Source organism: Andrena cerasifolii, chromosome 10 (genome assembly GCF_050908995.1).
Source record: "Andrena cerasifolii isolate SP2316 chromosome 10, iyAndCera1_principal, whole genome shotgun sequence".
Lineage (NCBI taxonomy): Eukaryota > Metazoa > Arthropoda > Insecta > Hymenoptera > Andrenidae > Andrena > Andrena cerasifolii.
The window spans coordinates 1,159,995-1,185,635 of record NC_135127.1 but is presented as its reverse complement, the minus strand read 5'-3'; the positions used below and the strand labels follow the sequence as shown (position 1 = coordinate 1,185,635).

Here is a 25,641-nt window from a genome sequence, read left to right as displayed (position 1 = left end):
AATTCAGGTGTCCAATAGACCTTGGTCCCAAACCCTACTCGCTACGCCTCCGTAATTCTACAGGTTAGCGACGATGTGTTTAGGGGTGACGTCAGAAGCACATAGCCCACGCTATACTGCCTTCAAGGATTTTATGGCAGGGACGTAGCCTGTGTGCCCTGCACGATGAGACTTGTGTTGAGACAGGTGTCTTTCTCCTTCTCTCCACCCTGCCAGCACGAGTATAATACCACGTTTGGTCTCCAAGCTATCGAGTGTTGAAGGATTGATGGTATGATTGCAGACTGCATACCGATGCAGTTATGCTTTTCCCCCCGTCGATTTCAGGAGCGCGAGGCGCGGCCCTCAACCGGGGGACTTGGTACCGACAATCGTGATTTAGGGTTCGATCTAAGGAGTAACGACGAGCAGACGTGCCGTCTAGAAATCGCGACCTCGTTTCCGCGTCCATCTCGCGAATCGTACTCGGCCGATCTGGTTAGGCGAAGTGTACCTCCATCCGACATACCGAGAAACGGCACACGCGCCGATACGGACCATTGCAACCGCGAAGACATGCGACATAGCGAGCGAGCGAAACAACAGACGTCAGGTTCACCGACTTCCCTGCGTTACTCGAGAGTAACGCGAGCGCTCACGACCTACGACAGGTTCAGCGACATCCGAGTGACTGCAGAGATGGAGCGCCGTCCCCAGGGAATGTTACTATTATTTCTATGCTTTTTTTAAGAATATATATCGCACTCTATTGTTATTCCTATAATTTCTGTGTACAATCTTATTCAACCCCCTTTTACCTTCCCTCTCCCCGGTAAGTATAGTCAAGGTGGGCCTTAGCCCTTTGATAAAAGCAAGAACCCAGTAGATCATGCCAACCACTCGGGGTGATCTACGGAAAGGTCCCTTCAGGACGTAACAAACCCATACTAACCTCGAGGGAACGGTTCTTAAATTCTAGAAAAACCGATGTAACCGGGTTAACCCGCTACGAGTGGGTTACTAGTAAAATAAGACAGTCTAGTCTAGACTAGACAGTCACTTAAGGCAAGTCAATGATATGTGAATCTACAGACAATACATATTCAGATTAAATGAAAACACAATATTTAAAATATACTAGTAAATAATGTATGCAGGAATGATTAATTTTAGAGGGTTGTTAGAAATGCAATTTATACTTTATTTCTTAAACTTCAAGAATTATTTAGCAAGAATTATTTTGCAATGTTATGCAAACTAAGCATAATAAATATACAATGAGCAAACATAAACTAAGGAATAAATTTATACAAAATATGAACATATACAGGGTGTCCGTGGAAAGACTGAACAGCTGGATATCTCCTAACGTATTGGAGAAAAAGAAAAAAATTATATGGAATTGCATAATTTGAGGGAGCTAATTTATTAGCCGAGACGATTTTTTTTCGATTATTATTTTAAAAGATACGATGGTCAAGTTCGGTTTCTTAAATGAAACTATTTTTTTTAGAGTTCACTTGATAATGCGTTCCAGGACAAATTCGATAACCTATAATATATACACCTTATTTCCACTGATTTTCGAGAAATTGCGCTTGCAAATTTACTGATTTTCACTGGAAGAAAACCCGCTGGAATAGCAAGCACCGGGGGTGGCCCTGTTCGCGCCATCTGTTGAAACAGATACCTACTTGCCAAAGGTCTACGCCAGGAATGGCAGGCCCAAAGGCTGGACAATTCTTTTCCGTCAAAAATGCTAGGTAGGTACATCTGCGGTATCGAGAAAGGTACTGTTAATGTTTCAAAACTTCAAAAAAATTATTTAGAGTTTGTACGCAAGGAGAAGTAGAAAAATATGACTCAATTTTATCATTCATATGACAAATGTTGTCGAAACGTTCTTGGAGAAATAATAAATTATCGATCGTAAAGTGCAAATGAATTTTCGCCTGGCTCTGAATCCGCTTTTGCCCCGACGCAGGCAATAAAGATGACACAAATATAGTAATTAAAAGGTATTATTCACCGTTAATACGCCTCGTGGAGAGACACAGGAAGAAAAGGTGTAGCTCGCTGTCGACGCGTGGTCCTCCGTAAAAATTCGAACAGATCCCTTATCTCTCGAGTATAAACACGCGCTCCAATATCAAAACAAAAGCACGCGTTGACGTATTCCGTGCGAGGGAAGGTGGGCATTGGGGAGCAGGTGTTGCTGTGAAGAAGGCCTCTTCAAGAGAGCAGCCGTTTGGGAAGGATGCAAATCCGATTGGTCCTACTACAATCTGCTCCCTACGGTTGACATTTGGTTTAGCAACTTTTACACCTTCTAACCTAACCAATCGAACTTGCATGCCTCTCAAAAGAACCGGCCATCCCAGCGTAGAAGGAGGTGTGAAATAAAAGACTATTGAAGGTGAAATTTGAGTCATATATTCCTACTTCTCCTTGCGTACAAACTCTAAATAATTTTTTTGAAGTTTTGAAACATTAACAGTACCTTTCTCGATACCGCAGATGTACCTACCTATACTCGTTTCATCCTAAGAAAAATCCTATGCCCCGACCGTTTTGTGGCCGTTCTGCGCAGCCCCCATTACCGCCTACGGGCCCGACGCAGGCTATTGCTCGCAGCACTTTACCTGCCGACTTCCCTGCCCCTCCGAGGCAGTGATGCCAGAACGGTGGGTTTTGTCCCACGGCCGCTACCACCACTCCACGACCAAGCGTACCCCCTCCTAGCGTCCGTACCGCACCACACAAGCATACCCGTCCCTCCATCCGTGTGCCGTACGCGCTGCCTGGCCACCGCTCCGGCGAGAATTCGTTTTCCCGACATCGAAGCGCTTGGCGCGCAAGCGAAAAATCAAGACTTCAAATCCCGGTGCGGATATTACTTTTTTTTTTTAATTATTCACTAATTTCTCTTTCTATATTCTCAGCAGACTAAAGGCTTAAAAACTATTAATTTATTAAGCATTTTCGAAGCTTGATTTGCTGCTAAAGTGCGATCACTGCTCCGAGGGCGTGACATGACCGATGTCAATGTCAACACTGCAGGTTGCGGAACGGCTGACAGAGAGGTAACAGGTGGTAAGACGGAGAAAAACGTAGGCGGTTAAGTGGGGAGTCGGACCAACCAGCGCCTCCTCAGAATCATCCCTGCGCGAACGGGATTTTTCTTAGGATGAAACGAGTATAGCATTTTTGACGGAAAAGAATTGTCCAGCCTTTGGGCCTGCCATTCCTGGCGTAGACCTTTGGCAGGTAGGTATCTGTTTCAACAGGTAATGCCCAACGCGTGCCACCCGTGGCGCGAACAGGACCAACCCCGGTGTTTGCTATTCCAGCGGGTTTTCTTCCAGTGAAAATCAGTCTGACCTCGTGTATTTATTACTTTCACGTGCATGCATCCACCTACCAAGAAGTCTCCGATATTTAAATAAAATTTATTACTATTTGGAAACATGGTTACAACTATGGTTTTCACCGTGTTACTGTAACCGCATTAATCCGGTTAACGGGATTACTCGGGTTACAGATGTCTTCTAGGCCTACCGATATTTTTTTAAAATAAATTTAGTTATATAACTTAAATAACTAAAAAGTGAATAATTAAAAAATTAAAAAAATTAAAACTGACTTCTAAAAAATAAAAATGCACTAGAAATTAAAAATTAATTTTCCCTTATTTAATCTACAACTCTCAAGTTTATTTATGTCGATGCGGCGCCTCATCATTTGCACAGTGCCAAGTGAATAAGGGAAAATATTATTTTTTACTTTTTAGTGCATTTTTATTTTTTTGAGTCGGTTTTATTTTTTTTAAATTTATTTATTTTTTACTTTTTAGTTATTTAAGTTATATGTATAACTACATATATTTAAAAAGCATGGGTATGCCTACAGAAAGAGCTACTCGTAAAAAAGAACAGTTTGCTAGAAACGGAAAATTCCCAAAATAAACAACTGTGTACATCACAGACCACATTTCGGTAAATTACAATCAAAATTCCCATATTGTTCCCTTAATTTGTTAGCTCAAAATCTGGAACACCTTAAATACCTCGAACCCCTCTGTTGTGAACTGCTGCGTTGCATGTTCTTGGAGGCCGTAAATCTCCGACGGCGCAACGTCACTTTCTCTATGGTGTCTTACGACGACAAGAATTCACTGGAGAGGATGATTAAAGGTTAAACATGAAATAATCTGAGGCACCACACATTAATACTAACAATGAAAACAGTATTTAAAACTGAACGTTAACAAAGATGACTATGGTAAGTAACAAGTATCAAGATTTGAATATGTATGAGTCCCTCCAAGTGACTCGTATGAGGTATAATTATGGACTGTCTTGGGACTGTCTTGCTGACTACACGGCAAATTTGAAGATCCCTTTAGGCCGCGTTCAGATCTGAACCGAACGGCGAACCGAACGCCACTTGAAACCCCCTAATGCCGCGTTTCTGCGCGTGGAACGTATATTTCTAGCGATTTTCACCAGTTTAGACAGAGTCTCGTGGCCCGCGACAGCTAAAGATTGAAGGACAGAGAGTGTTTAGAGTAGCGCAGACCAAAGGTCTGTTGCTGTCTGTTTTTTTTTTTTATAAATGTAATACATGCAGATGTACGCAGCGGCTGCTTGATATGCGGACATGGTGCTCGTGCGAACGGTGAAACTATTCTGGGAGTCCCATAGACATTTCGAACCGCAGGCGTAGGTACGCTTGGGAAGGTCTGTGGGACACTGTTCGTTTATCACCAACTTGTCTTGCTTCTTCAAACTACTTGACACCCCCAATGGCAAGGACGACAACAAGACACGGTGGTGTGAGGGACAGGGATGCACCACTACAGTTGTTTACCCTATGCGGGTGAGCCATTCCTTTGATGGTTCGGGACTTTACCCACATCGGCTGGGAACAGCCCGAACATCTCGGCGAGCCAGATTTTCCCTTGGTCTAGGATCCCGAAGTCCCTTCCTCGATGACATATAACAGGCAAACCTTTGGTCTGCACTACTCTAAACACTCTCTGTCCTTCAATCTTTAGCTGTCGCGAGCCACGAGACTCTGTCTAAACTGGCGAAATTCGCTAGAAATATACGTTCTACGCGTAGGAACGGGGCATTAGAGAGTCTCAAGTGGCGTTCGGTTCGCCGTTCGGTTCAGATCTGGACGCGGACATAGAGGTGGAAATGATCCGGTTGTAGGTGGTAATGCACTAAGGAAAGGGAAATCCTGACCAACGTGTTAGTGCATCCGTGAGGTGATTGTCGCGAGGCCGTCTGTTTATTGTCCCTGATATTGTGGGACCGTCGGCCCTGACTTGGGCTAACAGCCTTCACTGTCGATACGAGGGCCTATGAATTTACGACAGGCCCAGGTCAACGAGGTGCGGACTGACAGACCAAGTGTCTGACAGAAAAAACACAAGGCGCCCTTGTGTGCCCTTGGTGGTCTGGCTATGAGCTAAAGCTCAACACCCTCAAAGCTTCAAGCATCCAAATTTCCATAAAACATCAGTCACCTAATAAACACTGAAAATTGATTATCACTCAAGATAAAAAATTCCAGATAAGTTGCAACAGAGATATATTTTATTGTAATCGTCGAGCAATGTCGAAGTTTCCCACACAATCTCCTTGAAGCTTCAGGTATTCATCCTGGGCAAGCTCCCCCCAAGATGGCCGCCGGTAGTTCAGCATAGGTTTATCTTACAGAAGAAAGGCAACATTCTGTCGCACGGGATGTCGTTCATTCCACCCTCATTTACGAGGATTCCGCAGTTTTCGTTGTTGAGTTCATTATTAGGCTCATTCTTTTCCCACACATTGTAGCCAGCTTCTTCCAACGTTTCGCCTGTCAAAGTCACCCAATCGCCTTCCTCGAACAAATCGTGAACACCTAGCCAAGTCAAGTACACATTCTCCCTTTGCATCCAATTCAACAGCATCTTCTCCTCCTCAGCCGAGTTTATGATGGCCAACGTACCTAATCAACAATGGGGAATCCTTTAATAAACCCTGTAGCATGAACGACTGATACCCCAATCGAATTTGGGTGTGCCGACGTTCGAATTAAGTTACACTTGGGATTTTTTCATGGGGATGCTGTAACGAAATTTGAACAGTGGGGAATGAAAGTAGTGATACATTTTGGGCTTGGAAGATGATTAAATATTGCAAAAAAGAGAAATTTAGATGCTCTGACGAAGTTTAAGTTTTGGCTAATTCTGGAGAAGAAATTGGGTGATCTGAAGGGGGGTGATTAATGGTCACTTGGATTGCAATACTTAGATTTCGAAATGGCTAAACAGAGAATTCTTCGAGGTTATCAGTTTGATTTCACGGATCGAAGCTATCAGTGTCAACGATGCAGTTATTTGCGTCACAAGTGAGTCAGAGGTCAGAGACAGAATAGTCGTTTTGCTGTCTTAATAATAATGTAATCAATAGACCATACTTTAGATTGCAAAATTCACAAGTTATCAGTTCAAAAGATCCCAACGCTCAAAATAAATATGTAATTCGCGTCACAAGTAAGGTATCTACAATCCCCAAATGCCACGAAGTTGGGTGACTGTCCTTGTTTTCATAACAAAACTTAGATTTCAGTCACCAAATAGTTAATACACAAGTTATATATTCCATCAACAAAAATAACACGAAATCGAACGATTTCCTCTTACAGATCACTGACCACTCATCAAATTACAAAACCTCCACATCACATTCGAAATCTATTCCCAAGGTCAACCCTTCCCCCTTTTCCTTTTCTTCATCCACCTAAAAGACCTCCAAACCCATATATACAAATAATTCGCATCACCTCCTTCAGTCATGCAGGTTTTCCGTGCCTGGTTCCAATTCATCGAGTTCGTATGCAGCTTGTGGGCCCCCATGCCCGCAGTTTCCACGTAGTCAAACCTCCGCAAGTGCATACTGCAATCCTTCATCGCCTTGCGATATATGTCGGGCAGCCCGTTCACGAAGAACACTTGCTGGGCAGCGTGATAATTAAATTGGCCGGACATGCTAACACTCGACGGCACGGAATCTGGAAGAATGAGTTTCCCTTCGTGAACTTTGCCCATATCCACCTCGACCCCTCAATTTCAAGCGTCCGTGCTCCTTGCACTAACAGTTCGTTAATTGAAGAGCCCCATTGCAAAAAACGAACTGTTATAGACTTATCGCGTTCAACAATCATGTGTGACACGAGTTGACGAAGGAGAAAGAGTAGTGTAGAAATAGTTTTGGATTGTTTAGGAAAGAGACGTCACTGAATACGAGTAATGGCTGGTCAAGGGAGAGGATAATTACTCGATATGATATGACAAGTGAGTGCTGTGACTGGACACAATAAGACGCGATTAATTTTGTAAGAGGTGAGATTTGTTTCTTTGTTTTTTGGCAGAGTAGTCTGTGGATGATTGTAATTAACACTTCGAGCCCACTGAATATTAAGTAGCCTGATAATTTCATATTGCGATACTTTTAAGCGAAATTTTTTGTGATGAACACATAATCTTTTTTTAATGGATTTTTAAGATTGAAAATGTTGAAATGTTATAAAGATAAATTAAAAATGATTAAACTATGCATGTTATTAGATGCTGATAGAACAGTAGAACTTCGATTATCTTCTAACTAACGCGATAAATATAATAATAACTTTCCACTATGTACAAGTTGACTGAAATAATAAGAGAGAGGTGCAGAAAGAATGAAATCAAGAATTGTGACTAAAATTGGCACGACAAGGACAATATTTAGAAATAATATAGTTGACTGAACACGATTGATCCTATCAATAGGCAATATGGTTCCAACTAAAATTGCCAAGAATTAATCTGTACTTAAATCCCCATCAACATTATAAGAATAAGTTTTCAATGGTTAGCAGAATGTGCACTCTAAACTCGTCGATGATAGTACAGTATTGTTCATAACAACTCGTACGAAGATAAGTAGGTAGCTTTATTGCACTAATGGACGCGGGAAATCCCGCGGAATACATACTGGAAATCCCGAAACGCGCTCCTTCCCCTCCAACAGATGTCGTGATCTCAGGCTGTAGAGTTCGAGAAAAAACATTGTACAGGGTGAATCACCCATGTGGACGGGTCATATACAGGGTGTCCCACAAAGGAATGGACAGCGCGATATCTCTTAAAGTATTGTCGATAAAAATATAAAAAAATAGGGAATTGCATGGTTCGAGGGGGCCCATTTATTAGCGCGAACGAATTTTGTTTTCGATTATTATTTTAAAAGATACGATGGTCAAGTTCGGTTTTTCAAATGGAACTATTTTTTTTGAACACCTGAGTTGATAGTGCGTTCCAAGACAAATTCAATAAGCTTTAATGTATACACTTTATTTCCACTGGTTTTTAAGATATTGCGCTTGCAAAATTACTGATTTTCACTGGAAGAAAACCCTCTGGAATAGGAAGGACCGGGGTCGGTCTTACTGGCGCTACGGGTGGCATTACCTGTTGAAACTGATACCTACCTGCCAAAGGTCTACGACAGGGTTCGCAGGCCCAAAAGCTGGACAATTCTTTTCCGTCAGAAATGCTACTTAGGTAGGTACATCTGCGGTATCGAGAAGCGCATCGTTACTTTTATTTCGCACTTGCTTCTACGCTCGGATGGCCGGTTCTTTTGGGAGGGATGCAAGTTGGATTGGTTAGGTTAGGAGGAGTGAAAGTTGCTAGACTAAATTTCAACCATAGGGAGCAGATTGTATCAGAACCAATCGGATTTGCATCCCTCACAAAAGAACCGGCCATCCGAGCGTAGAAGCAAGTGCGAAATAAAAGTAACGATGCGCTTCTCGATACCGCAGATGTACCTACCTAAGTAGCATTTCTGACGGAAAAGAATTGTCCAGCCTTTGGGCCTGCCATTTCTGGCGTAGACCTTTGGCAGGTAAGTATTCATTTCAACAGGCAGTGCCACCCGTGGCGCCAGTAAGACCGCCCCCGGTTTTTGCCATTCCAGAGGGGTTTCTTGCAGTGAAAATCAGTAAATTTGCAAGCGCAATATCTTAAAAACCAGTGGAAATAAAGTGTATACATTAAAGCTTATTGAATTTGTCTTGGAACGCACTATCAACTCAGGTCTTCAAAAAAAATAGTTCCATTTGAAAAACCGAAGTTGACCATCGTATCTTTTAAAATAATAATCGAAAACAAAATTCGTTCGCGCTAATAAATGGGCCCCCTCGAACCATGCAATTCCCTATTTTTTTTATATTTTTATCGACAATACTTTAAGAGATATCGCGCTGTCCATTCCTTAGTGGGACGCCCTGTATATCGCTTGGTTCAGTGCTGGGGGAAAAAGTTGAATAGTTTTAGCAACCGCAGTAACGCATCTACAAATCGGATTTAGTATTCAGGTTTTCTGAATGGAACCTCAGGGTCTTTATATGTAGATAGATTGTATAAGATGTGCTGTTCATAGTTAGTATTAGGGTAACATGTTTGGGAAACGAATATTTTCCAAGATATTTCAAGTTTTTGCGTTGGTAAGTATTGCAACTCTTCCTGAACCTTGAATGTGTGAAATAAAAGGCGGGGGGGGGGGGAGTGTAATTTGAGAATAACCGAATATTCGGTGACTCCTTGAAGGAAAGATCAATCGAATGTGTAGAATACAATTTTTTCGTACGTAACTTCGTTTTTTGAAAAAATTGATTTTGAAGATTCCTTCGAATTGCTTCGATTTCTTATTGAATTATAACGTTTTGTTTTGTATGTAGTGACTCTTAGATGGCACGTTTCAAGAGAGATAGAAAAATAGTTGTATAGTATATTGTACTAGTAGGAGAATTTTAATAATTTTGTCCCATAATATTAGTCAAATAAGTGATCGACTAAATTATCTTTACGTGGTCGAGATTCCACTGTGTATTACAAAGGTGCTCAGAGCAAAATTCAAAATTTGCAATTTGGTCGATGTGGGTGAACAATTTTCATAACTATTTAATAGATGTTGCTTATAATGTTGGCAAATGGCATTACGAGGACTTGCTGGGATATTTCAGTACATATGTGCGACAGAGTAAAGTGTTTCAGTTTTTTTTTTTATACAATCATATTATTTTTTCGTGTTTCACCTTTCAAACCTTCTTCTGACTGCTACTGTACTACTACCAGCGTTCGAGTGACTACAATGCCTGGCTCGAAGTGTTAAGGGCAGAAAAGCGAACGCCACGGATTCCATACCACATAATCCTGTTTTTCACCAGTGTACTTGAATTTATCACGCAAATAATCATGACTCAGAACGCGTACCTGCTGTGGCGTCACTCGCATCCCTGTTCATTATGTGCGTCGGGTCCACGATCCAGTTAACGGTGTCGGTCAGATTTTGTTCTGCATTGCAAAGCACTCCGCTTGAGAAAACGACGAGAGTCAGCAACAGTTTGTGCATGGTGCTTTCACGCGGGGAATCAAGTGTGTAAGCCATCCTACAGACACAAGTAATGTCAGAGAAATTAATACAGAGGGAGATCGGTGCTAGCTGGTATTTTCAGCGCTACGTGCATTCATAACAGTACAAGGAACGCTTATCGGCGTTCAATGTGCATTGTTGCCAAATACGAACGGGGGATTTCCACTCGGGGTGCGGGGAATGTTGCACTCTAGGTGGCGAAAGGGTTAATTCGAAATTAAGCAAACTGGTTTGCACAGGGTCACTTAATCTACCATAATTTTATCTTCAGAGTTCATAGAACGAGAGAAGCTCACAGATGCACTTGTGTCATTTATGTAATACAAATACACTACGGGAAGTATTTCTTGCGAAATTCATTTATTACAGAAATGTAGCTCAATATCCTGGCCAAAACAAGTTGGGTATGAATTATTTTATCGATCATATCGCTATGAAAATTGTGCGTACTGCGTAAATTTTAGAGTGATGTAATAAACATTTGTCTCAGTACTCCGAATTCATAAGAGGTCATTTGAGATCGTGGCCAAAATTTAAACGAAGTTAAGTAAACAAAAATGTCTCACCAACTGTTTGACCAAGTATTATGTACACTGCACGACCTCAACCCTTTTTCTCAAACACTTTGTGCATACCAGTATACTGACTGTAATTTTCGAAACACAGTTCGAAAATCCCTCTAGTTTCAGCAGGTAGGAGGTTCTTGGTCCACTACTGTTGGCTAATTGGTGGTGAAGGTTGCAACGCTGATGCACGAGAACTTCAAGGACTGGCGTCTGTGGGTTCGCGAGATTCAACTGATTGTGCTACTATCGGTTCGAGCTTTTTCATACTACCCACATATCCCCCCATTTCTTCTTCTCGTTTTCCTCTCATTTTCTCATTGATCTGAAATTGATTTCCTCGTACGCAAAACGATAAAGATAACCCCTTGCACTGCAACGAACTCGCTCGTCGAACGACAGATTGCAAAATTGTGGAATATCCAATAAAACGATAAAGCAACAACAAAGCAGCAATTCCCTTCAATCTAACTAATCTCGCCACTTAAACTATCAGACACGCTTCGTTACCAAATTAAAACTACTAGGATTTTTATCACCTGCTGCACGGAACATGTGTAACTAGTAATATATTGCTGTACCAGTTATGTGAGCAGACAAACGTTACCACGGGCCGTGGAGCGAAGATCGCTAGAAACTTTCGTGCTGAAATTACACTGTCAGTCGCAAAGTTCCAGCAGCACTCGGCTTTTGTCCAAGATACATGACCGCTCGATGCTCTATTCATCTAGTTCGGAGACGTGATTCAACCGTTTCCGTGCGCTGCATTTTAATATACCCCGGGATGGATGGTTTCACAGGAATGAAATTCAGGTGCTTGGCTTGAAGAATTTCGAACTTGTAAGTCAGAAGTGTGCGCTTCACTTTGGTACTCGGAGGAAGTCAAGTTATACAGAAAATAAATTTAAAAACAATTTTTAGATTAAACAATTTTATTTAATTTGATTAAAAAATGCACTAAAAACTACAAAATAATTATTTTCTTGCGTTGTGTGGCCGTCTGGGTAATGATGACTTCTTCAGGGAATTCGAGCGCGGGACGATGCCCGTGGAACGCTAAGGCGTTGTGCTCCCTGAACGTGGATTTTTAGTGATAAAAATAATAATAAGGATAATAATAATGTAATGGAACGATTTGAACACAAACAACTAATAAATTTAATGAACTCAATAAACGACATTAAACGATACAAATAAGGATTTCGCTAGATTTATAATCGCACGTCCGTTCACTTTCGCTCTCGGGGCTCGTGTGACGTTTTACAAAGGTCCATCATCGGTTTTACACCTTTTGTTAATTACAAAGTGTCTTACTTTCTAAGAGCCAATCGCAAATTTACTAATTAATTAGCTAAATTCCTATTCGTCGATCCATTTCCTTTCGGTTATCGATTTTTGCAAAAACAACCGTTTAACAACATTGTGCTGATTTTACATACTTAGGAGAAGGGATCAAAGTGGAGTTCATTTATTCAAACACCCGTTTACAAGTGAGTATTGATTAATTTATAATCTTAAAGTTTACTTATTAAGGGGGTAGACACGGGTAATGCAGCGCGCTGCATACCGACACAATCTGGCCCGAAACGTGGGTTTGGGGGAATATGTTTTTCGTCCTTATATGAGCAGATTTTTGGCTGGGTGAGGTCTCATTCGAAAGAGGAAGGTTCAATGCAGCCCACTCTGGTTATGGTTCGACGAGATTGTGTTGATATCTAATAATATGAGTGTTGAAAGTAGAGAAAAATTCGACAAAATACACCCGCATGAATCCAAGTATTTTTAGGTCACTAAAAGAGTATTGTGACTCAAACAATGACCAAAGCGGGCTGCATTGAACCTTCCTCTTTCGAATGAGACTTCACCCAGTCCAAAATCTGTTCATATAAGGACAAACAACGTATGCCCGTGATTGCATACCCAAATACGAGTTCCGCCATATTGGCGATAATACAGAGCAAGTCACGTGAAAAATTTAGTTGCGCCTACTCGGGAGGACTGACAACGTGGAATCATAGCAAAACTGAAACGGTAGCTGGATACATGTGTCACAGTAAAAGCTTGATGCAGTCAATGTATCCATTTTCGTACCATTAGAGGTTAGGTTATATGCATTATAGGCATACATTGACTACGAACTGCTGGGAACTGTATACATTTACTAAATTAACGCTTTTACAGTAACACATACATCACTTGAACTCGCTGTCGTATTTATGTTATAATTATTACAACACAATCGGCTGGTGAAATCCAGGGCACAGTGTAAAGGAATTTGCTCTCATTATGATTAGGAAAATGTTATCAATATTTGAAAAAAATGTTTATGCAAAAAAAACTGAAAATAAAAAAGTTAAGCCCTTATTGTTATTGAAAAAATGTTGTGTATCTGCAGGTTGCCAGCAACATTATGCAGGACCACTTATTTAGCGGAGAGGAACACCCACAGGAGTGGCGGTAATGTGTGCGTCAGCAACGTCTTTACGCATACGTTACCACCACTCCTGTAGGTGTTCCCCTTCCGCTAAGTAAGTGGTACTGCATAATGTTGCTGGCAACGCTGTGTATCTGTGTTAGCAGACCGAGGCGCTGGCTTTATTTCTCGGCTGCTATGACCCCCGTTCTATCCTTCTCTTTTACGACCCATCGACAGCGACAACGTAACCGCGAGCCACCGCGAGTATCGGAGAATACTATTTGCTGAATACCTACTTACATCGTACAAATTAAATTTCGAACCGAGGAACGATACGACAGAATTTACTGAATACATGTAACACTCTCTCCTTTTTAATCTTTTATTACTTACGAATTACCATTTGGGATTTTTGTGAAACTTGTATATGTTGTAGTCTTTAGTGATATATAAACGTATGTCAAAGGTTTTTAAAATTTTTCACAATTGTGGAAATTGACTTTTTTTCATTAAATTATAACTGTTGAACTAAGAGACAGATAAGAATGAGCTTTTGGATGCTTACAGTGGGGAAATAAGAGTACCTAATAACAATTATGACACTTAAAAAAAAAAATATTAGACCATTTATTTTGAAATTGTTCTAAACAAATGCAATTTTATACTACCAGGACACTATTTAAAAATTTGAAAAAAAATGAGGATATAGGCCTACTTGTGCTCTTTGCGGACACGTTTGCAGAAACGCGGAGACTTTAAAATTGGTCGCATAAAAATTAATTGAATGTGACGCTGTGTCGCCCAGCACCGGCTCGTCTGGCGGAGCCGTGCGTACTACAATATGGAACTATCTATTTTTTAATTCTTAACCTTGCGTGGCCTTGAAAGTCATTGTATACCATATGGTTGAATTTGTCGAGCCGGTGCTGGGCGACACAGCGTCACATTCAATTAATTTTTATGCGACCAATTTTAAAGTCTCCGCGTTTCTGCAAACGTGTCCGCAAAGAGCACAAGTAGGCCTATATCCTCATTTTTTCAAAATTTTAAATAGTACCCTGGTAGTATAAAATTGCATTTGTTGAGAATAATTCCAAAATAAATGGTCTAAAATTTGTTTTTTTTTAAGTGTCATAATTTCTATTAGGTACTCTTATTTCTCCACTGTAAGCACCCAAAAGCTCATTCTAATCTGTCTCTTATTGTTAGTTCAACATTTATAGTTTAATAAAAAAAAGTAAATTTCCAGAATTTTAAAAATTTTGAAAAATCCTTTGAAATACGTTTATATATCACTAAAGACTACAACATATAGAAGTTTCACCAAAATTCCAAATGATGCTCCGAAAAGTGTAGTGACATGCAACGTTGCCAAATCTTCGAAGGGAAGCCGGTTTTGACGCCTATCGTACACACGTATTTCACTGGGCTCAGAAATATCGTTCCAACTAGGTACCACAAATCCAGGGTGGAGGAGGCACCCCTTCCATGACAACGACCAGACTACTGAAATTGCGCAGGCTAGATGCGCATGATTATTATATGGTTGGCTCCTCAAAGTGACAGAAAATATAACCGATATGCTATACCCGATGTCCTAAAGATACTATTGCGACGTAATAATAATGTTTTGGAAGGATGATAAAAAGTTCACAAATGTAACGTAAAAGAACGAAATAGCCAGTAAACATTTATTGTCATATAGTATATACATAGGTTATATTTTCTGTCACTTCGAGGAGTGGACCACATAATAATCACGCGCATCTAACCTGCGCATTTTCACTAGTCCAGTTCAACATCCAATACATGTTTATATATAATGTTTGTTCATAACTGCTTTCTGCATAGGACGTTTAATTATCTTATAATAAGAGTATAATCTTCATGATCTGTTTCAGTGTATTGCTAATAAAAAAATGTCTAACCCAACAAATTTCATTTTCTGGGGACATCCCCTCATCTATTTTTTCTTTTCACTTATAATTTCTTACTGCCAATGTACAATATTGTAGCATAAGCACATTTCAAGTAATTAAAATGTACAATGAATTTTCTACGTTTGCACTACCAGCATACTTTTCGTTTAAATTTTTACAAGTAAATAAAACGCAACAGCTTAGGATTTCTTTCCTTAATCAGAATAGAATACGGAAATTGCAAGCAGCTCCCTCTCGCGTGCACCAGGCAGCCGCGTATCTATTGGTATTAACACAGAGATTGCGTCGTAAGTAGTGTTGGCTAGAACCGTGATTTGTGAATCACGAGTGATCCGATCACGTTCATTCTCAATCACGGTAATTTTTCACAGTGATCCGTGATTTTCGTGATCGCTTCTGATTGGTGCAGGCAGAACAGTGATTCACGATTTTCGTGATCTGATTGGTGGAAAGTATAACTGCTCTTTACATGCGCCACATAACCTCAATTTCTACTTTCTCTCAAAACATTCTCAAGTCCTCACTGTGCTCATAGAATCTCAGTTGTATATTTTGAACCAATGTAATCGTTCTTGATCTATTTAAATTAACGAATATTTCTTCATTTTAGGTAAAAAGTATAATGTATATGTGAATAATTTAGCCAATCAAATCAGTGCGTGCACACATTGACTATTTACGAATGTATATACTAGATATATATATATTCGCTGAATTAGCACGCTTTGACTGTAACACAAGCTATATTGAAGTATTTTGTAAAAAATAATTCAATGAAGATCAAGAATTACGATGGCAGTAAACAATTCTCTCAAGTTAAAAAATCATGATCACGGTCGTGATTTAACTTCATTCACGACCGTGATCATGATTCTGCGATCACTGTGATAAATCACTGTCAGTGATTTTGCACTCCATCTCTAGTCGTAAGCGAAAAGTTTAGTTTCGATCTCCTCACCACGAATTTTTTTTCCTAAACCAGACCTAAAGAGAACATCTTTACGACGTCTTTTGAAGTTCTTTAAGACGCCTTCTAGACGTCTTTAAGACGCCTTTGCGAAAGAAACCTTCAGTTGGGCCTTTATGATAAAGTGACGTTGGGCCTGCGTTGATTACAATCGTTGGCCCATTTAAAAATAGCGCGACACTTCAACAGTTGGCCAACGGATAACACGTCATTGGCCCAAAAAACTTCCAACAAATAAATGGTACTAGGGATATATTACCATCCCAATTTCTAAAACCATGTTTCTGACAAAACTTTGTAGAAATGCCATAGCTTGAAAATATAGTTGAATTGTCAAGTTAAAAAGCTGCTGATACATTATCTCAAATCTATGACCATTTCCATCTTTTGTTCAAGCAAATTTTTACATTTTTAATACGTGTTTTCCTCGAAACAAAAAGAGTGGTCCACATTTGCACCTTCTCTCCTATGAATATAAACATATATAGTTTACATTACACACACTGTGTAAAAGGGACTATGCAACATAAGTATTCTGCCTGTTGAGAAAGGCATTGCGTAGCGGTAGTTATTTGTGGTTTATGAATATTGTTCGTGATATTCTATTCGTATTCGTGTCATTTTTGCGTTACTTAGCATTATTATCAGTGTAAAAGTCGAATAAATTTTGTTAGATCAAAAGTCAGACATTGGCACGAAGCAATTGCAATCAATTACTGACAGAACGGCGACGGATGCGTGGCGCTACATTCCACGCCATAGAACATCATGTCATAGATGGGAATGCTTTTTTCCATAGCGTGCTCGGGAGGCAGGAGTGGGGTGATCAGGTATTTTGTTCGTATGACGGAAATGATAGTTTAAAAAGGTAATGAAAACAAATGCTATAATTCTTTCAGCAGTTGAAAATATTATAAATAAAGGATCTGTAATAATAGTTATAAAACATACAATAAACAGTATGGGCTAAATATGATCAAGAAAATTGTTGTGTTCCTTCAGAGGGCAGTATAGTCTGCAGATGGCGTAACTGAAACGCTTGCTTGCCAATTATTAAATACCAGGTAACTTCCATCCAGTCCCATCCATTGAAACTGGTTACCGGTGAGGCATTTCCTTGTTGGCAAGAGAATACGTTGGGTGTTGTATCTCGTTGGGCGCTACGCTATATTTTTCTACAAACAAAAAAGGTATCGGCTTTATAGAATTAAATAGGATTTTACAATAACAACTGCATTTTATTAATTTTAACAGTGTTTTTATTTTCATTCGCTTGTTTTCACGAGTATTAGAATTAGCATTACATCGTTGCGAAATCATTGCTAACATTAATGTAATGCTTAAGTGCTAGAAAGAGGAAGATATTATTTATTATCTTGTTAAACGTAAAACAATGTTACATAATCGAATTCTTTTTGCACTTGACCTTTTTGCCTTTCTGGAATCCAGTTTTCCTCCTCGGAATATTCTCGATTATGTTAGTCATTGCATTAAGGAGGTATTGTCAAAAACATTCCATTGCCGACGCCGCTGTAGAGTGATACGAATCGTGTAACGTACTTCGGAAATTGCTGCGTAACGTATGAAGTTGCATTTTAATATTTGCGAAATGTATAGTGGGGTACCTTTTAACATAATATAGAAAGACTTATGGAACGTTTCAATCAATTTATAAGTAACACATTTTCACGCAATCGAGATCATTGTGTGATACTCGTAGCTTCATTTACATTATTTAACATTACCCACAGTAATATTTCACACAAATTTTTAGATTGCGATAGTCGTAATTTTCGTACATATATTTCGTATTGGAATATGTATGTATTCGGCGAATAATTACAAAGCATTATGCACAATGGTCTCGTTGTTTTGCGAATTCACTGCTTTCACTTTGCATACATCAAGTTTTATAACGTTATTCGTTGAAAAAGCATGTGCATGTACATGCATACACACGCGTATTGTATAAATATATAAAAATTTATGCATTTTATCAATTATTATGTACTTTACATTTTGTATGGCAGGGGTAAGAAAAAAATTAACTATATACGAAATAAAAAGTAACCTAATTGCTAATGTTTTTAAAGTATAAAACGATGTGATTTTAAATAATAATACGTAATTAGACATTTCTATTAAAATTTGGCACACTGGTTACACATAAATTTTTAAATAATAGTAACTATATGCTACTATTTATTAAAATAATATTCATGGCTATACATACAGGAATAAGAGATCATTGTTATTATCAGGGTTACCAGATCAGGCCTGATTTTTTGCCGGAAATTTAAATTTCCTTGAGGATTGCAGTATGGCGGGGGGGGGGGGGGAGTGGAAGAAAAAAAGAGCCAATAAGAAAACAGATATCTAAAATCCATTATAATAATGACTTCTTATAAAGGAGTAATAATAATATTAAAAGTATTATGAATATTAGAATTTGTTAGAGATTTTAATATTTTTTTATTTTTGTATGGCATGCTACACCAATGCAAGTGCATGCCTGCTGAATTCGCTAATATTCTCTATTCTGCCGGAGACACTCCTTCAGTAGGCAACGTCCTTCCACATCGTCTATTCTTTCCTCGTATCCAAGGTGCACAAGATATATAACAGCTTAATTATAAATAATTATTTTTACCAAATTTGTAATGTATATGTAAATAGGGTAAACTGTACAATGATTGGCACCCTAAGCGGAAACCCCAATTAGAATGTTTATATTTTTTTGTGAAGTTTTTATATGGTCTTAATTTTCAGTTATTATCAATGATTACGGATTTCTCATTAAAATAAAACATCCTAAGTACCTATTAAGTCTTTTATTTAAAAAATGTTCAATGAAAAACAAAAATAGGCATAAAAGTACATTCATTGGCACACTAAAACTTGAAGTTATATAGAAAAACATATTTAGTTAAGAACGAAGTTTAAAGTGTTTAATCATACTATTTCATTTACTATTAAACACCTACAACACATAGTAAATCTGTATTTCAATCCATTACTTAGTTATAAAGCGACAAAATATACTTATCTACCTCTTATCAAAATTTTAAGAAAACACCTAAAACTCAGCTCTTTGTCCCACTTTGTGGTGTTGACAGATGTAAAATGTGTAGTTCCAGTACTGGGCTTTGCAGTGTTTTAATGAAAGAAAAATAAGAAATTGTAAAAAAGTACTTTCTAAGCTTGTGCTTCTTAATATTTAGCGTTTTAATCAGGAGTGCCAATGATTAGTGCAGTGCCAGCATTAGTGCAGTTTACCCTACTATGTTTTTACAAGGCATATGTAGATGCTATGTTATATTAAAGTGACTTTCATGTTACCTACAAATTATTTTTATTATAGTAATAAAAGACAACCATGCCTGTCCCAGCGATTCAGAAACCAGCTCCTGTTTTCCAAGGTACTGCAGTTGTCAATGGAGAGTTTAAAGAAATCTCTCTTTCCGATTATAAAGGAAAATATGTTGTTCTATTCTTCTACCCGTTAGACTTGTAAGTACATTCTTTCAATATACTCCGACTTTCAAATTGTATCCACCAATAATTATTGTGATGTAATAATAAATAATAACTTGTTCCATAGCACATTTGTTTGTCCAACGGAAATCATTGCCTTCTCTGACCGAGCCCAAGAATTTGAGAAAATCGGTTGTAAACTCATTGCTGCATCGACTGACTCTCACTTCAGTCACTTAGCATGGGTAAATACACCGCGTAAACAGGGAGGACTTGGTGAAATGGATATTCCTCTTCTTGCTGATAAAAGTTCTAAAATTGCACGCGATTATGGTGTGCTTGATGAAGAGACTGGAATCCCATTCCGTGGTCTTTTTATCATAGACGATAAACAAAACTTACGTCAAGTCACCATCAATGATCTGCCAGTTGGCAGGTAATATATGTTTTGAATTAATACTGTTCGCGCGAAATTTCTTACGATGCTTTTTTTAACCAGCTTAATCATTTGTAGATCTGTCGACGAGACTTTGCGTTTGGTGCAAGCATTCCAATACACAGATAAACATGGAGAAGTATGTCCAGCTGGCTGGAAACCAGGCAAGAAAACTATGAAACCAGACGTTGTTGGATCAAAGGAATATTTCAAAGATTCGTAAATGAATGAAAGAAAAATATTCATACATCTTTCTGAAATAATCACTCGTATCCGTTATATTTTATTATTAGAAACTAACTCTTCAGTGAAAAGTAATTCCATCGAGTGGTAAAATGCTGAAATTAATTATACTTTGAATATCAACTAATTTTTCGTAATAAAAATAAAGTTTTTTAAACATCTTGGGTATTTATATCATTCCTTTAAACATAGTGTATTTCAGTGCACATTTATTTATTTTTTTTTTGATAACCGTAAGCACATAGAATAAAGCATATTACATACTTAGCATATACTTCTTTAAGGCCGGTATTCATAGTCTGCATATATTCTTAACCAAATGCTTAAGAATTCGACATCCTTTGCTAGGTACTAGGTTAGTAGAGGATGCTGCATGCTTAAGCATTTGCTTAAGAATACGTAGCGACTATATTCATAGTATTCACCGGCCTAATAGCGAATTCGGTAACCCGCACTGACTCTGCACTAGTGCCAAAAAATTACTTGGATTGGTTAATTCTTATAGAGCTATCTTCGTTTCTATCAGAAACAACCAATCCAAGTCATTTTTTGGCATCAGCGCAGAGTCAGTGCGAGTTACCGAATTCGCTATAAGATTAACATACCTCACGGCAATGGTTTTCATTACATGAACATTGCCATTCTCGACTGTCGCATGATTTCGATATCGGCTTAGTTTTGAGGATAAGTAGTTGAAACAACGCATACGTTAAAATTATTCAATTTAATGTCTTACGAATGATATGGTATACACGCATTTCAGTGAACGTTTCAGTGCAGTAAATTTGTTACGGATTATTATCGGTTAATAAATTTTGCAATGTATGATGACTAATGACTGCGAAAGTATAATAGCCAAAACAGGTTAAATTCATAGAATATTTAAAAAATCACCCCAAACAAAACAATATTTTTCATTGCACTAATTGTTACTGAAAAAAATGGAATTAGCAGCTATATCTCTTATTAAAATAACGGGAGTTGATGCTTCTGACGAGCAGCGGTTTCCTAGAAAAACGAATAGGCGACAGACATATTTTTCTGTATACAATATTAAGTTTAATAAGGGGTTATACCTAGTCAGGCGGCCGAAAAGAGGCGAATGATTGTGAATTTTTTTTTAAAGGGCGGAAGCATATATTCTTACAGAACTTTTTGCGCTTAAAAGAGCAACATTTAAAGAACATTTAGTAATTTTTTCATAGAAAAATATTTACGTTTATAGCATTTTTAAAAATTTGGTTTTGCGGTGAGCACTGCCATCTGCGGAACCAGATTATCTAAAATAAAAAACACAAAAAAAAATTTCGTTAGTATATTAATGTATCCTCAGGTTCAAATATCACGCGAAAAAAATCAGGATTTCAACTTTAAATAGCCGTCGGTTAGATGTCGGTTGTTACTTTATTATAAACGTAAATATTTTGCTACGAAAAAATTACCAAATGCTCTTTAAATGTTGCTCTTTTAAGTGCAAAAAGTCACAAACAATCGCCTCTTTTCGGCCGCCTGACTAGGTATAACCCCTTAAATGTACAAAACTTCTCTAAAGATCAAAACGTGCAAAAATTATATTAATATTACAAACAGCACATTCACTGAATTCATGAGAATATTTGTGCATTAACATAGTACAGTAAATGGTTGCTTTTCTTGAGGAAAACAACAGCATTATAAAGATAATTTAATTGCAGGATGGGGACCTTGTCACTATTTCATTATCGGACTATGCGGCATGTGTGCATTCGTAGAAGCTTGCGTTCCTCCAATTATTCTAGTTGTAGTTCCACTTCTGGCATGTGACTTGAGGCTAAGTGCAAATCAAGCAAGTGCTTTGCATGCTACATTCACCTGCGGTACATATAGTGGTTGTATATTTTATAACGATCTCCTTGAATTTTCAAAAAGTATAAATAAAAATTCATTCATTTTTAAGAGGACAATAGTAATAATTTTAATAATCCTTTGTGTTTATCTCAAAATTGAAGAACTTTTCAATTTTTTTATTTGAACGATATGATTGTCTCATTTAATATTGTAAGGTGGCCAATACGAGTTCAACTCATACCAACAGTACAAACAAAAGTATAGGAAATTCTAAAATTGTAAAACAAACCAAATATGCAAATGCCTGACACTAAGAAAACCGAACAATTATAATTTTTTAATTGTCTTGTGTTCGAAACATATATAACAGAAATTTTTATATTTGCCCTTTGATGTGCACTATTTTCATATTATGCGCTCGGTTATGAAACAAGGTATATACTGTGCCCGAATGGAAAGAAGTCGGTCGAGAAACTCTAGGGTCCGAATAGTATATCCCTATTGGTCGGCGCGACAACGTCGACGAATACAAAGTAAGCAAACGGGACACTGGCGGCGGGAGCCAAGGCGAGCGAAGAACCCCTCTTGCCCCTGTGATATTTCAGCCGACTTCTTTCCATCCGGGCACAGTACATATATGACATATGTACACATGTTCCACAAACAAGGCACACACGTGTATATATACAGGGTGTTCATAAAAACGTGGGTCATTTTTTCAGGATCGGTTCTACTCACCAAAAAAATATAAAAAATTGATATACGTATACCTATGTCCAATAATGTTTTATATTGCCTAAAACACGGACCTCGAAAGCCTATTAAAAGCGGCATGTAATGATGCCCAACTGGATTTCGGCGGATCAATAAATTGATTATCATTTCGCCTTTCTTTTTTTAAAGGCGAGAAGAAAAGGATTTGAATGAAGATGTACATAGTATGATTGCTGACGAACGCGTCTGTCAGCCGGTTTCCCCTTTAAAGTCTGGGCGCACATATCAGTTCCGTATCAATACCGTTCCAACGTACCAGTGATAAGAAGAAGAGGGGCGTAGAGGATCTCTTCTTACCACTTGCACGCCGCATAGTGGGACGGATCGACACTTAGGTGACTTAGGTAGGCATTCACTTAATTTTTTACATATTTCATCATTTAGTGATTACTAGCTTTAGATTACGGAATTTAGATACAGATTTTACATAAAAAAAATTATTTTTTTGTGAAAATAGACACATACATCTGGATTAGCCAGGCATAATGAGCTGGGGTACATTTCGTGACCCCATTGTTTACCGCTGGAAAGTTTTTAGGCGATACACAATCACACAAATACATATAAACTTTTTGCTTTATTACAGATTATCTTATACTTAAGATAATCTAAGATTACAGGTAATATATTGTACAATAAATAAATCATTTAAATCTCTGATAAGAAACTTAAATAAAATACAGAACTTGATTATGTATCCGAATCATCTAGCATGGGATTCTTGATGTTGAAATATATGGATCGGTGCTTATTAATAAATTATTTAGAACATCTTGATTTGTCATTTTTCCGCTACTTTTTCTTGTATGTAATTCCCCAAACCTCGATTCCAATCACTCTCTGATTATATGCATGATTCATATTTATCTAGCGTTTCATTCATACTTTTGCATGTTTCACACCTCTGCGTGCTTCACTTCCAACATATATTACTTATTATTATTATATTTTAACATTACTCAATTAGAGTATTTTGAAGTTAAAGACATTCATTTTGCACCACTATTATTGAAAAAAAAAATGAAGCAAAATAGTATATTTTTCCTGACTTGCACCTGCGGATATAAGTAATTGAATTTTGTGAAATTGAATCTATCCAGAATTATGAGGTATGTTTGAATTTACGAACAAATACGAACAATTCCTTTAATTTTGAAAAATACGTAAATGGTAACAAAAAATCTTAATTTGGCAATAGAATATAAGTATTTATATTTTTCATTACAAGAAAAAGACTAACTAAAACTATTCTAATGTAAAAAGCTGACTATTTTCTAGAAATGGAAATCTAACAATTTTTTTAGAATATTTAACAGAGGAAGCCCAGCAAGCCCAAAATAAAGATTTCAAAAACTACTGCGAATTATACGTAAAAACAGCAGCCGAAAAATGAGAAATCAAGATGTTCTAAATAATTTATTAATAAGCCCCGAACCATATAAATATATGGAAATCAACATCAAGAGTCCCATTGTTAAAAAGAGCGACGAGAAAAACAGAGATTATTGTATTTATTATGCAATACATTACTTGTAATCTTAGATTTTAATCAATAAATGATGAAATATGTAAAAAATGACGTGAATGCCTACTTAAGTGTCGATCCGTTCCACTGTGCGCCGGCACGGAACTAACACGGAACTGATATATGTTCCCCGACCTTTAATAGGCATTCCCGGCTCGTGTTTATTACGGAATATAAAAATGTTTATAACTGCTAGAGTAAGCATTATCGGACATATGCGTATATCAACTTTTTTTATTTGGTTAGTACCTAGTAAACAAACTGACCGCAGAATTCCAGCAGATTGGCAGCAGATTCGAGGAGATCCTGACGTCAGATTCGGGACCTGCAGATTGGGAGCAGAAACCGAGCAGATCCTGCCATTAAATTGTATCAGCAGACTCTCCTTACTTTCTGTCGCCATTCTGCTGTGAGATCCTGACATCAGAATCTGCTGGGTATCTGCCGCCTATTTGCCGTCAGATCGCGCTGCGCAGGGTCTGCTCGATTTCTGCCATTAAATTGTACCAGCAGCTTCTCCGCAGGGTTTGCCGCCAAACTGCTCGCAGGTTATGTCAACAGGTTCTGCTTGATTTCTGCTACCTATCTGCCCCCAAATCGGTTTGCATAGAATGTGGTAGATTTCTGCCATTAAATTGTATCAGCAGACACTGCCGCCAATCTGCTCGCAGATTAAGGCAGCACAATCTGTTGGCTTTCTGCTGTCAGTCTGTTTTCATCATCGAATATAACAAATTCTGTATCAAATCTGTAGTCTTTCTGTCACAAACATTTCTACTCAGGCGTTGCGCAAAATGTGCAAAACGGACGTGGCTAATTGGGTAGAATCGATCCTGAAAATATGTCCCACATTTATATATATATATATATATATATATATATATATATAGGGTGTTGATATATATATTCATCAGCATTTTGTTGTTCACTATAAGTGTTCTAACAAAACTACAAATACTTTGATACATGTTTGTACTTATTTTAATAATCTTTTTGACACTGAAACATTTGTACTTTTTTCATTC

General features: G+C 38.1%; 2 protein-coding genes and 1 long non-coding RNA gene across 6 annotated transcripts; 1 reads left to right on the top strand and 2 right to left on the bottom strand.

Moving 5' to 3' along the window:
• Positions 1–5,560: 5,560 nt before the first annotated feature.
• On the bottom strand, positions 5,561–11,256 carry LOC143373947 (hemolymph lipopolysaccharide-binding protein-like). Of its 3 annotated transcripts, none has more exons than XM_076821702.1 (4): positions 11,099–11,256; positions 10,292–10,467; positions 6,814–7,041; positions 5,561–5,976 (listed from the first exon to the last, which is right to left on the bottom strand). In XM_076821702.1, exons 2-4 carry the CDS (start codon positions 10,464–10,466, stop codon positions 5,684–5,686), a joined length of 696 nt encoding a protein of 231 aa, XP_076677817.1. In that variant the 5' UTR covers position 10,467; positions 11,099–11,256; the 3' UTR covers positions 5,561–5,683. The 3 variants fall into 3 exon arrangements, with proteins under 3 accessions (XP_076677817.1, XP_076677818.1, XP_076677819.1); XM_076821703.1 differs by having other exon boundaries at positions 11,087–11,243; XM_076821704.1 differs by having other exon boundaries at positions 11,018–11,241.
• Positions 11,257–17,367: 6,111 nt separating this feature from the next.
• On the top strand, positions 17,368–20,651 carry Prx2 (Peroxiredoxin 2). 2 transcript variants are annotated; one of them, XM_076821708.1, is made up of 4 exons: positions 17,368–17,527; positions 19,699–19,847; positions 19,939–20,247; positions 20,326–20,651. In XM_076821708.1, the coding sequence occupies exons 2-4, from the start codon at positions 19,714–19,716 to the stop codon at positions 20,468–20,470; spliced, it is 588 nt and encodes a 195-aa protein (XP_076677823.1). In that variant the 5' UTR covers positions 17,368–17,527; positions 19,699–19,713; the 3' UTR covers positions 20,471–20,651. The 2 variants fall into 2 exon arrangements, with proteins under 2 accessions (XP_076677823.1, XP_076677824.1); XM_076821709.1 differs by lacking the exon at positions 17,368–17,527 and adding an exon at positions 17,771–17,917.
• Positions 20,404–25,413, bottom strand: LOC143373974 (uncharacterized). Its single transcript, XR_013086585.1, has 2 exons — positions 24,883–25,413; positions 20,404–22,341 (listed from the first exon to the last, which is right to left on the bottom strand). It is a non-coding gene; the product is annotated as an uncharacterized LOC143373974 (long non-coding RNA).
• Positions 25,414–25,641: the final 228 nt, after the last annotated feature.